Consider the following 17,120-nt stretch of genomic DNA (forward strand, 5'->3'; position numbering starts at 1 on the left):
AGGGTTCAGCAGATGCCACCCCAAAATATGTCACTTTGGCATATACTGACTAGAGCTAAAGGCACTTGAAAAACAGCAGGCGCAAGAAGGGCACTTATCCCCCGTTTTTTCCTTGAAAGCAGAAGAGGAGACTCCCTTGTGAGCGGTGCCTCCCTATACGGGAGGAAGGTTCAGTCTTATCACCAGAAATAGGAGTCAAGGCTGAGAGAATTCTGCACATGACTGTCACGATAATTTCTCTTCCTTTAGTTTCCCAGTATATTTTACTTTTCCACAGTTTGCACTCTCTTCAAACTACTGTATAAATACTTCGGTTTTTCCACTTCTTCGGGTCTTCATTTCCTTGTTGAGACCTTGATGTTCATGTAAAAAAAAACAACTTAGTATTCTTTTCTCTTATTAATCTGTCTTATGTCAGTTTTATTCTCAAGCCTACTCAGAAACTCCAAAAGAGTAGAGGTAAAAAATTTTCCTCCCCTACACAGGTGAGATAAGGTAAAACCACATGCATTCCTAGTAGAAATTTTGTTGATATTCAAAGAGTAACAGGTATTGAAATAGAGCACAAACAAAGGGATACTGTTGAGGTAACAGATGATGTCAAGGGGGTCTGATTAGCTAGACATGGTCCAGTCAGTGGCTGGATGAAGAAGCCTGAAGAGCACTGTCCTCTCCTAAAATGAGGTTTGATTAGTTCCTACCCCTGGGGCTTCTCCAGATCCAAACTGATGTCCATGCAGAATTGGTGTCCAAGTACTGTTCAGAATGAAACCTCTTTTAGGAAAAGGAACAGTCCTCCTCCCTCCCTACAGCTTCTAGGTTTAACTAGAAAGTATCAAGAAATTTTGAGATCCTATAAAGTGTGTAAGATAGAAAGGGCCCACTCTTCCCATAAGTCATTGCAGTAGAATCCTTCACTATTGCAATAGTGCCCATGCGGGTACTTCACACCATATTCTTTTTCTAAAGTACAATGGCAACTATATCACCCTCTTTCTTACCAATCTTTAAGGTCTCCCTTTGCCTGTACAATTAAACACAGTTAAGACTGTCTATCACACAGCATTCTCCTCCTTTTGTAGTGTTTACACACTGCTATTTTATGTGTACCCTATGCTCTAACATGGACAACTATACTTGAACACACTTGAGTTTTCCACCACTGAGCCTGTTATTTTGACTTCCTAAAATGTCTTCTGTATAGAAGGAAAAACCTACAGTTCTCCTCCTGTGTCTTTCTTTTCTATGTGTCTCCTTTACTACTCACACAGAACACTGCACTTCTGACACTGCTGGTTACCACATGTGTGGAGGTTTTTATCTCCACACCAGGCAAATCTCTGAGACAACCATCTGGATGTCCTACAATTTAATTCAGTCCTAACACTGTCTACCCGGAGACTGTGTCAGTTCCCTGAGGTTAAAGGCTCAGTCCCACAAAACTGCTCTCACCCCTTCTCAGCTGCCAATTGCAGGTGATAGGTCCCCAGGGTATCCACAACTTCTGTGTGATTTGGCAATAAATCCGAGGTTTCCACAACCCCCTCCTCGGGTTCAACTAATTTGCTAGAGCAGCTCGCAGAACTCAGGGAAACCCTTACATCAACTACCTTATTAAAGGAAATCACAAAGGATATAGAGGAACAGCCAGATGAAGAGATGTGTGGGGCGAGGTCTGAGAGGGTCCCGACTACAGGAACTTCTGTCCCTGTGGAGTTGGGGTGCATCACCCTGCCTGTGTGGTAGTGTTTGCCAACCGGGAAGCTCTCCAAACCCCATACTATTGGGATTTTCTGACGGCTTCCTCACATTAGGCATGATCAATTATTAACTCAGTTTCTGGCCCTGCTCTCCTCTGGAGAATGGGGCAAGACGGCTGAAAATTCCAAGCTTCTAATCATGGATTGGTCTTTCTGGTTACCAGTCCCCATCCAGGAGCCATCTAGGAGCCCACCCAGAGTTGCCTCGATAGAACAAAAGATGCTACTAGTGCTTTTATCAGTTAGGAATTTACAAGGGTTTAGGAGCTCTGTGCTGGAAGTTGGGAGAAAGGTACAGGCAGAGACCAGTACACATATTTCTTATCATTTCCACCTTCCGTCATCAAGTCCATCTTGCAAAACCTGACACACATATATTCACACACATACACATAGTTTAAATGGCAAATAACAAGGTAATATAATGTTGCCAACATATATTAGAATTATCTACTTCTGAAACACATAATGAAATGCTGCTCTAGGTCATGAAGAAACAGGTGAACATTCTAAAGGAATGGGAAATGTAGATTAAAAGGAATACAAATATTTTCCCAATAAGTGAGGGAAATATTCAGCCTCACTAACAACAACAACAACAAAAAAGCACAACAATATGAGATTCTCTTTTCAACCTATAAAATTTATAAAATTGTAAAAATTAGACACACGCACACCTATACACACACATTACACCAGTATTGACAACATGGCTGTCTCATACGGTGTCTTTGATGGTGTACTTGATTGTTTCTGGTATGCATAGTAAAGGATCATAATACTGTTCAGAAGTTTGACCCAGTAATTTCCTTTCAAAGAATCTCTCTTAAAGAAATAATCAGTGATACACAAAGACTTATACATGTATATGTCCCTTCACCATAGGAACGGACTTTATAAAGAAAAACCCTATCAACAATGTCAAGGGCTAACAATAGGGGACGGATTAAATGAAGAGTTGTAGCACCAATCAATGGAATACATATCACTGTTTTTAAAAAGTCATGTATTTGAAGAATATAATAACGTGGTAAGAAAAACATCATACAATACTGAGGTAAAATGGATGTACACTTAATTGAGTAAAAACTCAATACACACAACAAGCAGCCTAGAGGAAAATAGAAATATTCTAAAATGTTAAGTGTGCTAGTTTCTAGTGAATGGATTATATGCAACTCCTTTTCTAGTGAATAATTTTCTCTATTTTCCAAGTTTTCTATGAATTTTTATTACTCTAGATTCGAGAAAAAGAGATCCTATCAGTTAAGACCCATATCAAAAGCCACTATCACTCTGAATTCTTTTCTAATCTTCACATCATAGTATGTAGTTTCACTCTCCCCTCCAGAACACGTGCCTATGGTGTCTCTATTTCCCCTTTTCTTAGATCCTCCTACTCAAGAGAATTTAAAGAGGAAATCATCTTTGTGTCTTTTGAAATACATGGTCTACAATTTAACTTCGTCATTAATTGGCCCCCAAATTTCTGCTGCTTCTGCCTTTTATCACTCATGATCAGCATCTAGAGAAGACTGACACTCCAGCTTGATAGATGGCGCAATTCCTTCAAGTGTCATGGAAGACGCTGTTTACAGAAAGTAGCAGAAAGAGAGATACAAAGAGAGGAAAGAGGAAGAGGAGGGCAAATCACATACACATTGTTAACAATCAAGGGAAGGAGTGTAGGCATTTTGAGTTGCCTGTCAGCTCCCGCAAAACCATACTACTATGTCAAGGGTTTAAACACGGTTCCAGATCTACTCTTTCAACAACAGTGCCCTGAAATACCCCTACCCCCCCACTGCAAGTCCAGGAACTCCCCTGAGAACTTAGGCAGGAGAAAGACGAGCCACTTCCTTTGCCTGTGACCGGGGCTGCTGCCCTGCACAGGGCATGGACGGGCTCAAGAGAGAAGAAACTTGATGTGGGGAGCCGGGGCCCCAGCTCTAGAGGTACCACGCAGGTACTGAGTCTCAGTTTCCTCATCTGTAAAATGAAGACGACACCTGCCTCACAATGGTATAGAAGAAAAAAACAGCTGGCAAAACAAAAAGAGTTCTGTACTGTTTTTGAATTTTGAGAAGAAACACCTATCAGGAATTGCTTTACTGAAAAAGAAAGTTGAGGAACTGGAATACCATATCACAAATTAAGGTGTTTTTTATTTTAAACACATTAAGCTTTAGAAAAGTTCAGTAAGTTTAATATGGAACTATTTATATCAAGTGGTACAAAACTGAATAATTTATTTGCACGCTAATCATTATTAAAGTCACTTATGAAATTCATCTAAATGTTTTACCAGCTTTCAAAATAACTAGATCACAAAGGTCCATATGTGAAGATACAAAAATAACTTAAAATACACTTGCATGAGGAGAATGCTTACTCATTCAAGGAGAAGATATCAAAGAACTAAAACCGTACTTGCTTTGAAAATTTTTAGTAATTTTTTTCATCTAAGTAGTTCTATAACTAGTAATTTACAGCTAAGATGTTCACTTCCATTCTTAAATTAGAAAGTCAGATCTGATAATATTTTTGATATTTTGTATGCTTTTCTTCCACAGTAGGTAATCATTTATTTATAAATTAATTATTAAACAAAATCAATAATAAATTATTCAAATAATAACTAAGCACCAATTGTGTACCAGGTATTACTCTTTTCCTTTCAGAGCTAAAGTCTTGTCAGTTACGTGTTGTTAGACACTAAAGGGCATGCTTTCTCCACCTGTTGTGTTTTCTGTAGAATCACTCTCCTCCCAAACAACTGAAAAAGTATGTAATTTAGAAATATCTTGAAAATTTCTTGGTACATTCACTTTAACACTGAAGTAATTATTAAAAAGAAAAAACCTACACATATACACTAATTGTGGCAGCTGTCCCCGGGATAAACGATTACAGCATTCCTGGGATTGGCCCCTTTTCCCCACCCAAGTGTTTGTGGAAGAAAGTCTGGAGCTGCTGCCAAGCATCCACCTGGGCCCTGGCATGAGCCCTGGGCTCCCCTCCCCAGATGACAGGACTGCCCACCAAGGTGTGCAGGGAAGCCCGGCACATGGGGAAGTAAGGAGGCTCAATGTAGTGTCCCGCCCCTGGGTAACAGATGATCTGGGGCTTCGCCTTACTATGGGCCTGCAAGCGTTTAGAGGCCTCATTAGCATAGAATTCACTCTTCCAGTTGTGGTCATCCTGACCCACAAGGAACAGGAAGGCACACTCAGCCCTTTCCACAGGAATGAAGCTCTTCTGATCAGGTCCTTCCAGAGGGCTGTTCAGGACATCCAAAATGTCTGTTAGGCCATCTGTGGTCACCTTGACTCGACTTCGGCTGACACCCACAGGCGGCAGTGTCTCTCCCTTGTAGTGTAAGGTTCCGCCGACACTGGCCACAGAGCCATTGATGATGACAGCCGCGGTGATGCCCTTCAGGAACGAGGCCATGGAGAGGCAGAGTTCGCCTCCTTTGGAAATCCCAAGCAGCCCTACCCCTGGGCCCTTTACCTGAGAAAAGGCCAAAGGGAAAAGGAGAATGAGTCCGTGAACAGTGCAGTGTGGCGAGTAGCGCCTGGACTTGAGAGTCGGTTAGAACTGAGCGTGGATCTGGGCTCTCCCACTTATCAGGGTTTGCAGCCTTGGGATACTGACTTAGCCTTCCTCTCTACCTTGCTTTCCACAATTTCTCCATCACCATTCCTGGTGTCTTCAACCATGTGGACGACAGCTAAATACTTTGGCCTCTCAGTTCCTTGACCTCCAAACCTCCCATTATCTTTTTCTCTCCCCGACCTCAGACACACACTCCCATTGTCATAACCTAAGTCAAGTCATCAATAAGTACATCATCTCCAAAACATCAGCTTCAAGCATTCTACTGTCTAATCACCAACTTATTTACCTCCAGTTTAGCAATTCTAGTACTGCCCACTCCCACCTCTTTGAGACCCTGACTACCATTTTTTCCCTATCAGTACCTCTCATTTTCTCACTTCTCACCTCATCCGGCTTAGATTTCAAGCTTAGATTTCAAGCTTCATCGTTATTATCGCTCCCCTGCAAACACTCCTAACTCCCTTAATACCTCTCTCCCTTTGGTCCTACTCGCCTAGAAAAGTGCTCACCTCAGTTAGCACCTGTTATTCACTTCCTCCTGGCCTGCATTTGTGCAAATGAACACTGCTGGAGAAAAAAAGGCATGCTTGTTGGGCTTCCCTGGTGGTGCAGTGGTTAAGAATCCACCTGCCAATGCAGGGGGCACGGGTTCGAGCCCTGGTCCAGGAAGATCCCACGTGCCGCAGAGCAGCTAAGCCCGTGCGCCACAACTACTGAACCTGTGCTCTAGAGCCCGCGAGCCACAACTACTGAGCCTGTGTGCCTAGAGCCCACGCACCTCAACAACAGAAGCCACCGCAATGAGAAGCCTGCGCACCGCAACGGAGTAGCCCCACTTGCCACAACTAGAGAAAGCCTGCATGCAGCAACAAAGACCCAACGCAGCCAAAACTAAATTAATTAATTTAAAATATATATATATGCTCGTGCGGACAGATCTTACTTTCATGTCATGACCACAAATTTCAAATAAGCGTCCATATTGCCCCTCAATCCTGCTTCCCTGATGTTTGCTTTCCACTTCTCCAAAAGGCCATTCCACCTTGTCTCCTACCTCTGTAAGCCCCTTTAACCCCTATTCCCCTTCACTAAAAATAGAAGCTATCAGGTAGGAACTTGTCCTCAATTTTCCCTTCCAAGTCTATGTAGTTCTACATGAATCAAGCTCTCCTCCTTCCTTCCTGTTTCCAAAGTATCTCTAATTCAAGGCCACCCTCTGCTTGTGCTTGGGATCCCATCTATTCTCATCCTCAGGGACTTTGCTCCTGCAATTACTTCCTCCTTCTCTCCTTCATAACTTTCCTCTCTACTGGCTCATCCCCATCAGTGTACCCCAAGCTCTAGTACCTCTTACATTTTAATAACAATCCTTTGAGCTTAAATCCACTCTGCCCCAGTTTTCTACTCCCTTTCACAGCAAAACTTGTGGGAAACTTTGTAGTTATTTTCTTTCTTCATTTTCTACTCAATCCCCTCCAGGGTAATTTGGGTATGCCCTATTCCATAAGGACTCTGCTAGTCAATTACCAAACTCTTCTGTTACAAATGCCTTTTTATTGACCTCTCAACAGCACTTTTTGTTGTTGTTGTTGTTGTTATGGTTTCTACAAGAGCACCCTTAACTGTTTTCAGCCACTTATTTCTCATAAAGATACTCGGAATGGGATATTACTGTCATCCCAACTTTTTAGAGGAAGAAACAGAGGCCCCAAGGTCATGAAGCTAGTTAAGTGGCAAAATCAAACCTCAAATTTAACTTTTCTCTATCAAACATATTGTGCCGGTTCCACTACACCCCATCACATTTTCTAAGAGCTCCAGCACTTCCATCCGCCTTGAGCTCTGACTGAATTATAAAATAAGCAAGGTCTATCTTCTAATCCTCTGATATCCTGAGCCCTCCAAACGCTCCGTACTACCTAGGTTCTTTGTCACCAGGTTCTTCTTTAAAACTGAATCCTCTACTCTCAGAGGGACACATGGAGGAGAGGTTTATTAAACACAAACATTTAAACTAGAGACACTGATCTTGTTCCCCTTTTCCTCTACTTCCTGTGTCAAACCCAGGGTTCTCAATGTGTTTGGGCTTGTAATGAAATAGTATAAAATACTGGAATTTAAAATTCCATAATTCCAACTAGGACATCTTTACTAGCAGGAAATCTATTACGGCTACATCTAATTGCATGGAAACTGTCTGGGAAAAGCGACTATGAAAGGTAGTGTGTGTTGGGGGCAGGAAAGGGCTGTCATGAATTTGTCAAGTTCTGTGAAAACCAAGAGCATTTAAGAGAAGGAGGACTGATAGGCAGAACATAAAAATTAGAGGAAGTTCCAACCTGAGGGTGATTAAGCAGGTAGTTCATAGCTTCTTCAAAGTACTCCAGGTGGAGGTTCTCTATGCTCTTGGGGAGGTCTTCATAGTTATAATAAGCCAGAGCCATCACAGCAAAACCCTTCCCAGCCAGCAGACTAGCTCGATATTCCGGAAGGCCACGTCCAGTTCCAGAAATGTCCACAATCCCAGGAAAGGGTGCAGGTCCTTGGGAAGAAACAAAACACAAGACTAAACTATACTTGAAACTCTTTGCAGTGGCGTCAAAAGCCATTTTTACCTATTTGGTGATGTCAAAGTTTTCTGTTGACAATCAGAAATGCTGAATGGCTCTGGTCTTCAAAGATCCAGACTGTGGCATAGGCTAAACCCACATTCCCTGCTATACCTGGGGCCTCAAAGCCCCACAGATTTTTACAAAGAACATGTACTATTTTTATGGTTAAAAATAATTTAAAGGGACTTCCCTGGTGGCGCAGTGGTTAAGAATCTACCTGCCAATGCAGGGGACATGGGTTCAAGCCCTGGTCCAGGAAGATCCCACGTGCCGCAGAGCAACTAAGCCCGTGCACCACAACTACTGAGCCTGTGCTCTAGAGCCTGCAATGAACACCCAGTGCAGCCAAAACAACAACAACAACAACAACAAAGACTCAATTGGCAGGACTTCCCTGGTGGCCCAGTGGGTAAGACTCTGTGTTCCCAATGCAGGGGGCCGGGATTCAATCCCTGGTCAGGGAACTAGATCCTGAATGCATGCCGCAGCTAACAGTCCACATGCTGCAACTAAGAAGTCTGCATGCCGCAACAAAGATCCCAAGTGCTGCAACTAAGATCCAACGCAGCCAATAAATAAATAATTTTTTTAAAAAAAAAGACTAAATTGGCAAAATTCATACAAACCCTCCAAATACCTTGGCCAAAAGCATTGCCGTTGGTCCTTCTAAATCTCAGATCCGCCCCCTCTGGAACTCATAAGCTCTCACCCTTTGCGATAGTCACAAGACATCTAATGCACCTGGCCCCTGCCTCTTTTGATTCACAGCTGATAAAAGGAGGTATATTTCATACTGTAAAGACCTAGTTGCTTCCATTAAAAATAATCATGCTTTGGCAGAGCAATCTTGTCACAGAGCAATCCCAGGAGATGAAGACCTTAAGCATCATACCTTGTATCCTGGAGATTTCCTCTTGAAAAAGACACCTCCAGAAAGACTTTTTTTGACCCCACTGGGAAGGCCCCTTTCAATTACTTTCAATTACTGCTAAACAACCCTTGTGCTGCCAAACTCCAGGGAACAGACTCTTCACTTACATGACACATCTGAAAAAAAGCACCAAACCCTCACTGGACCTCACATCATAGGATGACCTGAAAGTAAAGATTTCCTAGAATTGAAGCGCACGACATCTGACCAGACAGCTTTGCTAAGACGTCAGGGCCAGTACTGTTAGAAAGTTCAGGATTCACATTCGTCTTTTCATCTGGACTGTTAACTGACTCTGGATTCTTATCCAGATTCAGGGTAACTGAACTTGCAACCTCACATGCTATGCCAGTAATAACACATTTGGTTACAAACAGTTCTTTTAAGGTAAGAATACTGTTTTAAAATGTCTTTGAAGTTTTGCTATCTTCATGAAGAGTTCATTAGCTGTTGCCTCATGTTTATGCCTGCACTGTACCTTCCTGAATGCACTTGGTTAACTGTTTTAGATTGACGATGCCCTTGTTGTATTTGCTAGTCTGTTTTGCTCTCCTGGCTGCTTTAAACGGGGACTTCCAGGAGGCATCCATGGCTCTGGGTTCACCTCAGTAGGGAGAACTTTTCTCCCCGAAATCAGAGTAAGTGCCAATAAATATTTGTTCAGTTGGCTATCTTCAGGCCTAGGATCCTGGTTTAGAATCATCATACAATTTGGAATTGTCATGTTACTTTTGATTCTATACTTGTTTCCTGTCAAACCTCTGTAAAAATGATATATACCAAAAGAGATGATCTCTAGTTCTTAGGGTCTTGAGAAATATGGACTATAGATGGAAAGTTCCTGAAAGTTCTCCCTCCTACCCCTCCTTGTTACTCAAATGTGACCTCAATAGGTTTCCACTCTGTGCAGTTTCCCTCTAACAAGGGACATGACACCCAGGAAAGGTCCTTCCTGACACAGAAGGACAAAAAGCCACTCCACTGACTCTTGATCATCGATGGTTTTGGAGAAAGATCGTGATTAAAAGGGAGAAATGTGAAAACTAATAAAGGGAAACCTCACTACAATGGAGTAAGGAGGACAGAATTGGGGAGCTTTCCCGCAGTACCACTCCATGTCAGTTATAGGAAGAATTGTCAATTACATCAACAGGAAAGAATCATCAACTACAGGCCCCAACAGCAAAAGATGTAAATGGCCTCCCCTCCAAGAAACTGACTACCCCAACAACTCAACAGTAAAAAATCACCATTATCCCAAACTCTCTTTTCTCTGATGGACTTTTGTTCAAAACAACCCCTCCCAGCTTCCTCCTTTTTCTCTATAAAATAGTGTTCTTCTCCTTGCTTTGTTGCACTTGCCTATGGTTTTAGCCGTAGCTTGCTTGTTCCAATTTGCAATTCTCTGCTGTTCCCAAATTAACCCATTTTTGTTAGTCAAGTAACTAACTTTTATATTTAAGGGCAACAGTGGGGGTGCAAAATGATACAATCACTTTGGAAAACAGCTTGCAATTTCTTATAAAGTTAAACATACACTTAGGTTATGACCCAGCAATCTCACTCCCTGGTATTTACCCAAGAAAAATGAAAACTTGTGTTCACACAAAAACTTGGATGCAAGCGTTTCCAGTGACTTTATTCTTAATCTCCAAAGACTTGAAACCCAAATGTCCTCCAACTGGCGAAAGAATAAACAAACTGTGCCACATCCATCTAATGGGAAACTTCTAAGACACAAGAAGAAGGAACTACCAATATATGGAGCAACAGGAATGAATCTCAAATACATTATGCTAGACTCAGACAGCTACCTATGGGCTTCCCTGGTGGCGCGGTGGTTGAGAGTCCGCCTGGCGATGCAGGGGACATGGGTTCGTGCCCCGGTCCGGGAGGATCCCACATGCCACGGAACGGCTTGGCCTGTGAGCCATGGCCGCTGAGCCTGCGCATCCGGAGCCTGTGCTCCGCAACGGGAGAGGCCACAACAGTGAGAGGCCCGCGTACTGCCAAAAAAAAAAAAAGCTACCTACTGTGTATAAGTCTAGTTATGTCACATTTTCACTATTTACATTAAAAGTTTGTATTTAATGTGCAAATTTTAAGGACAATTTATAAGGCAAGTACTTTATACTCAGAACTTTAATAATTCAGTACTAACCATCAAAGCCCTGTCAGTACCTGTTCCCCTTCCCTCACTTTCCACTATTCTGAATTTTATCAATCTCTTGATTTTCTTTACAGTCTTACTACTTGTAAGTATTCCTTAAATGGCATTTTGTTTATTTTGCCTAATTTTTGAATTTTATCTGAATGTAATGATACTGAATGTGTTCTTTGGGGACTTGATGTTTCCATCAACACTGTTTTTGAGGTTCATCCATTTTGATTCTTGGTTTTTAAAAAATATTTATTTTGGGCTGTGTGGGGTCTTAGTTGCTGTGGCACGCGGGCTTAGTTGCCCTGCGGCATGTGGGATCTTAGTTCCCTCACCAGGGATCGAACCCGTGTCCCCTGCATTGGAAGGTGGATTCTTAACCACTGGACCATCAGGGAAGTCCCTTGATTCTTGTGACTATATTTCAATCACTTTTGTGCTATAAATATACCTCAATTTATTCATCAGTTTTATTGCTGATGGACATTTAGGCTGTTTCCAGTTGTTTTTGCTCTTACAAACATAAATACCTATTGGTGCACGAGGAGTAGAATGACAGTCAACTTTCTAAGTAAAAGCAATTTTTTCCAGAGTAGATGAATAATTGTGTTCCTTTTTAAAAAACAATTATTTTATTTATTTTTGGCTGCGTTGGGTCTTTGTTGCTGCTGGCAGGCTTTCTCTAGTTGCGGTGAGCAGGGGCTACTCTTTGCAGTGGGCTTCTCAATGTGGTGGCTTCTTTTGTTGTGGAGCGCAGGCTCAGTAGTTGTGGTGCACTGGGTTAGTTGCTCTGCGGCATGTGGGATCTTCCCGGACCAGGGCTTGAACCCGTGTCCCCTGAATTGGCAGGCAGATTCTGGGTTCCTTTTAGCAGTGTATGGGAGTTCCTTTTCCTCCACATACTGGTCAAAAACTGGTAATGTTAGACTTCTAAATTTTGAGGGTGTTGAGTGTAGTGTTTAGTTTTACTTTGCATTTCCCTGATCCTAATCAGGACAAGCATCTTTTAACTTTTTCATTGGCCTGTTGCTTTTTATGTAATGGTAAAATTAACCAATAATTCAGAAGATTTCCAGTGGATAGCAAGAGGCCTTCTTCCTTCATGGTAATTTTCTTAAATCTTAATATACTCTGGGAGTTAGAAGCAAAGTTGTAAAACTGAGAAACTTTAGAAAGAAAACTTTAAAAACTGCAAACTCCTTATACTTTTTTTTTTTTTAATTACAACTGTCTTTACCCTTTCCTTGCGATGTCTTCGTTCTGACCTCTGTCTTGGAGCAGCAGAGCCACCTCCCCAGCCAGCCTTACGTTCCATTCTTGTCTACTCGAAATTTTCAGGCCCCACAGACCTTCGGAATGTTGGGAGCTACCTACTTACTACCTTTCTCTCCCACAGACAAGATAAAGTTAGGGAAGCAGGGGGCTTACCCGGCGGCAAGAAGAGCGTGGCGCGCACCCGGCCCGAGCGCACGGGCTCGCGCCGCACCCCCGGCGCCAGGAAGTCGCGCTCGTGCACCGCCCGGCCCAGGAGCCCTCCGGCCTCCGGGTCGTGGCCATGGAGCACCTCCAGCTCCACGGCGAAGGGCGTCTGCACGTCCCGCTTCACCAGCCGCAGCAAGGGCTTCTCGGGCTCCAGAGCCCAGAGGAGCCCCATGGGCTCGAGGCCCGTGAAGCTGCCGCCCAGCGCGGGCGCGCGCTCGAGGTCCAGCTGGCCGTGGGCGTCGGCGCAGTAGCGCGCGTGGGCTCGGAAGAGCTCGTCCTTCTCGTCGCGCAGGGACGCGCGCAGCGTGACCGGCTGTCCCGGGGCCAGGCCGCGCACGGCGATGCTCACCGGCTCGTCCCAGCGGCAGCGGCCCGCGGGCTTCAGCGTCACTGTCACCGCCATCCTGGCAGGGGCCCAAGAGTTTGGGTCACCGGTCCTGAGCTTTGTAGGCCCTGCCAACCGCGCCCAGGGTGTCGGGTCCCATCGACAGAGTCGGAAGGGTCGCAGGAGAGCCGGAAATGAGACCACCATTTTGCGCCTTTTTCAGATCTCAGGTCAACTTAAGAGGGCTGTGCAGAAGGTTAGAAACTAGAGTCCCTCTAGCGACAGGCTGCCTACCTGCAGCCTAAGGCCTCATGGGGCCGAGCAGCCTGCTATAACTCTTTGGAGGGCCGCGAAGTCCTGCCGATCAGTGGCCGACCTTTAAAAGCAAGAGCGAAAGCAGACACACAGGAACTTTATGTTGGGAAGAATTTTCCTAGTTTTGCCTCTCAGAAGTTCTTTGGCTCGTGCAGCGTGGGCTGGACCGGGCTGCCCCTGAAGGAACCTGGCACTTAACAAAGTGTCCAGTCTCCAAAATTAATGTAATAGGGCAGGGCGCGCCGGCCGGACCCCGGGCCTCTATGATGTAGGAGAGTGCGGCCGCCGCTGCCTCCTGCAGCCATCCGCCCGACTGGCTCCGACGTGGGCCCCGGGCCGACCGGGGCGACCCCGGTCTCTGGCCCCGCCCCCAGCCCAGCTGCTAAGGCAGACGGCAGCTGAGGCAGCGCCGGCCCCTCGGCGGTACCGAGCCCCTGAGCCTGCCCGGGATCCTGTGGTGGAGCGGGGCAGCGAGCAGCCCTTGGCGCGCAGCATTTGCTGCACGCAGTTACTCTGGGTGACCGGTTACCGTGAGAACCCCAAAGTGGGAAGGTTAGAAAGGCGATTAGCGGTCCTTCTCCGCCAACTGTCCGACCGGCGGTGGTCCTCCAGCGGAGAGTGAGGTAAGACGTGGATCAGACCACGGCCTTCTCCCTGGGGCCCTCCAGGCCCTCCGCAGCCTCCTGCCAGCAGGTGCGCTGGGGAGCCCCAGGACAGGCTGGGGGCTGTGTCCTGTAGGGCTTCAGAGCCCTTGCCAAGAATGCCCACTGGCGGGGCCCAGGCCTTGAGGCAGTGGTGAAGCTCTCCCCCATGCCCGTCTCTGCGACCTAATGGCAGCGGTAGTCTGCCTGTGTCGCAGTCTGTGGGACCTGACCTCCGCCTTTTGGGCGGCCTGAGGAGCCTGAGGGCCAGTTGGGTTCTGGACGCCTTGCTCCCTCAGTGATGACGGCTGGTCAGGGTCTGGGGACCCGGCCCTGAGGGTGAAAGTTGTGCCTTGGGACCTTGCCCTTTCAGGCCGGAACAGAGAATAACATTTGTTTGGTGGAGATTTATGAGAACATCTTACCTGACCTTGACCTAACCTGACCTCAAGAACAAAGGATCTGGGACATCCCTGGTGGTCCAGTGGGTAAGACTCCCTGCTCCCAATGCAGGGGGTCGGGGAACTAGATCCTGCAAGCATGCTGCAACTAGGACCTGGTGCTGACTAAATAAATACATAATTTTTTTTTTTAAAAAAAGGATCTAACATCAAGAAGTTTGCAACTAACCACGCCCCCTCCACCTTTCCTATAAAAGGTCTTTGCTGAAAGCTTTAGGGGAGTTTGGGGTTTTTAAGGCATGAGCCACCAATCTCTTTGCATGGCCCTGCAATAAACCTTTCTCTGTTCCAAACTCCAACGTTTTGGTATTGTTTGGCCTCACTGTGCGTCAGGCACATGGACTTATGTTCGGTAACATTAATTGCCAGAGGAGTGGACTGGAATTGAGTTTTGTCACTTTGTTGAGTAATTCACACCAGCTAATAATCATGTCTTTTCTTTTAAAATGTGCACCATAAAAAAAAAAAAAAAAAGACCTCCCTGGCGGTCCAGTGGCTAAGACACTGCCCTTCCAATACAGGGAGCATGAGTTCGATCCCTGTTAGGGGAAGTTCTCCATGCTGTGCGGCACGGCCAAAAAAAAAAGAAAATAAAAATAAAATGTGCACCATGGTGTTTTGCTTGTATGTTATTTGTCTATTATGATTATTTTTCCACACCATTCCACAACTAAGGGGCCTGGCGTCTTACTAGCTGTGTGACCTCACTTTCATTCCTTATGGGTGTAAAAACAGCCAAATGAGGTAATAGTTGTTATTTTGTTACCTGGACTCTTATATTGCTCCATTTAGGCAAACGTTATCTCCCTCTCGCCCTGGACTGCTCACCTTTTCCCACTATTTCATAAGCTATGGGTTCCATCCAGTGGTGAATTTTTCATCAAACTTAACTGCAGGCCCCTTCCAAGGCCTTGTACTTGATTTTACATTCATGAATTCATATCCTTTCTATTAGAGAAACCTGCAAATTGTATAAGCTTCAAACCCACAAAACCTGTGTTTGCCTCTGCTCCTAATAAGGCCACCCCCATGAGCTTCCCAGACAAGACTTTTTACCTAGTTTCAAATGTTCTCCTGTCCTGCTGGTCATTAATCATGCAACTCCCTTTAGCTCTAATTACTTTTGTACTGGTTCTGTGGGATACTTCACAGTGTATTTTGTGCACGAGACTCAAACTAAAGACGGTAAATAATAATAGCTAACTCTTAATCCTTACAAGAACCTTATGAGAAAATTAAGGCCCAGAGAGGTGAATTGATTTGCTGAAGATCACACAGCTAGAAAGTGGAAATGCTGGGATTTATACCTTTGCAATCCAATTCCAGAGCCTGTGCTCTGAACCATTATGCTTTGTTTCTCACATGATGATGTCCTAGTTGAGAAGATTTGGGAAACAGACATTCATATACTGTTGGTGGATGTACACACTGGTATGAGCTTTTCAGAGCAACCTGGTTAAAAATATTTAAAAGATGCATTCTCTTTGACTCACAATTCCACTCTAGAAACTTTGCCTAAATAAACATTCATAAATGTGTGTAAATATTTGGCTATAATAATGTTTACCATATCGTTGTTTTAACAGAGGAAAAAGAAACTAGCAAGATAAATTTGGTTTAGTCAATTTGATTGTAATGCAGTAATACAACAGAAGAGATGTAGCCATTAAAAATGATATAGCAGAATATGATGAGGAAATTTTCATGACATTGAAAGCAGGTAGAGAACAGTTTGTAGAACTTTATATATATATATATATATATATATATATATATATATATATATAAACATTAAAAAAAAAAAGACTAGTAGAAAGCTACCCTAAACTGTTGTCTCTTAGGCTTTGGGGTATCATGAGTAGTTTTAATTTTCTTCTTTGTGCAGAATTTCTATCACCAAAAAACACATGGCTTTTATAATTAAACAGGGTTGGTTTTTTTAAACTGTGGTAATATACAAAGATAAAATTTACCATTTTAAAATGCATAGTTACTTAAGTACATTCACATTGTTGTGCAACCTTTAACCCTATCTCCTTTTTCATCACCCAAACTGAAATTCTGTACCTATTAAACAACTCCTCATTCCTCCCTCTCTACCACAGCCCCTTGGACATCATTATTCCACTTTCTGTAGCTATTATTTGACTATTCTAAGTACCTTAGATCAGTGGAATCATACAGTATTTGTCCTTTTGCGTCTGGCTTATTTCACTTTGCATAATATCTTCCAGGTTCACCCATATATGTAGCATGTACCGGCATTTTATTCCTTTTTAAAGCTGAATAATATTCTATTGTATGTATATACCACATTCTGTTTATCCATTCATCCATCGATGGACATTTAGGTTGCTTCCACCTTTTGGCTGTTGTGAATATGCTATGAGCATGGGTGTACAAACATCTGTATGAGCCTCTGCTTTCAGTTCTTTGGGTATATACCCAGAAATGGAATTGCTGGATCACATGTTAATTTTAATTTCTTGAGGAACCTTAACCAGTGTTTTTGTTTTTGTTTTTTTGCGTTACGTGGGCCTCTCGCTGCTGTGGCCTCTCCCGTTGCAGAGCACAGGCTCCAGACGTGCAGGCTCAGCGGCCATGGCCCACGGGCCCAGCTGCTCCGCGGCATGTGGGATCCTCCCGTACCGGGGCACGAACCCGCGTCCCCTGCATCGGCAGGCGGACTCCCAACCACTGCGCCACCAGGGAAGCCCTTAACCAGTGTTTTAATATTTAATTTCTTAATTCTTTCATTCATTTCATCTCAGAGAACATGTCCTTTCACTCTTTTGTGAGGGACCCAGAGTCTGA

General features: G+C 44.1%; 1 protein-coding gene and 1 long non-coding RNA gene across 3 annotated transcripts in view; one reads left to right on the forward strand and one right to left on the reverse strand.

Annotated features, from left to right (window-relative positions):
* The window catches only part of LOC137221461 (uncharacterized), a 63,290-nt gene extending 58,652 nt beyond the window's left edge, over positions 1-4,638 (forward strand). For both annotated transcript variants that reach the window (XR_010942013.1, XR_010942015.1), the window contains one exon: positions 3,151-4,638. This is a non-coding gene — a long non-coding RNA (uncharacterized lncRNA). The remainder of the gene's footprint in view (positions 1-3,150) is intronic.
* Positions 4,517-13,491, reverse strand: LOC137221424 (acyl-coenzyme A thioesterase 1-like). The gene is made up of 3 exons (XM_067731090.1): positions 12,511-13,491; positions 7,721-7,923; positions 4,517-5,273 (listed from the first exon to the last, which is right to left on the reverse strand). Exons 1-3 carry the CDS (start codon positions 13,094-13,096, stop codon positions 4,668-4,670), a joined length of 1,395 nt encoding a protein of 464 aa, XP_067587191.1. The 5' UTR covers positions 13,097-13,491; the 3' UTR covers positions 4,517-4,667.
* Between the last annotated feature and the right edge of the window lie 3,629 nt (positions 13,492-17,120).

This window comes from Pseudorca crassidens, chromosome 1 (assembly GCF_039906515.1).
Source record: "Pseudorca crassidens isolate mPseCra1 chromosome 1, mPseCra1.hap1, whole genome shotgun sequence".
Lineage (NCBI taxonomy): Eukaryota > Metazoa > Chordata > Mammalia > Artiodactyla > Delphinidae > Pseudorca > Pseudorca crassidens.

Excerpts from the sequence above, each read along its gene's own strand:
- LOC137221424 (XM_067731090.1), bottom strand. The coding sequence starts at position 13,096 with ATGGTGGTCTCATTTCCGGCTCTCCTGCGACCCTTCCGACTCTGTCGA. Across the intron at positions 7,924-12,510 it reads CACGCTCTTCTTGCCGCCGG|GACCTGCACCCTTTCCTGGG; the intron begins GTAAGCCCCCTG and ends TTTCTTCCCAAG. Across the intron at positions 5,274-7,720 it reads ACCTGCTTAATCACCCTCAG|GTAAAGGGCCCAGGGGTAGG; the intron begins GTTGGAACTTCC and ends GCCTTTTCTCAG.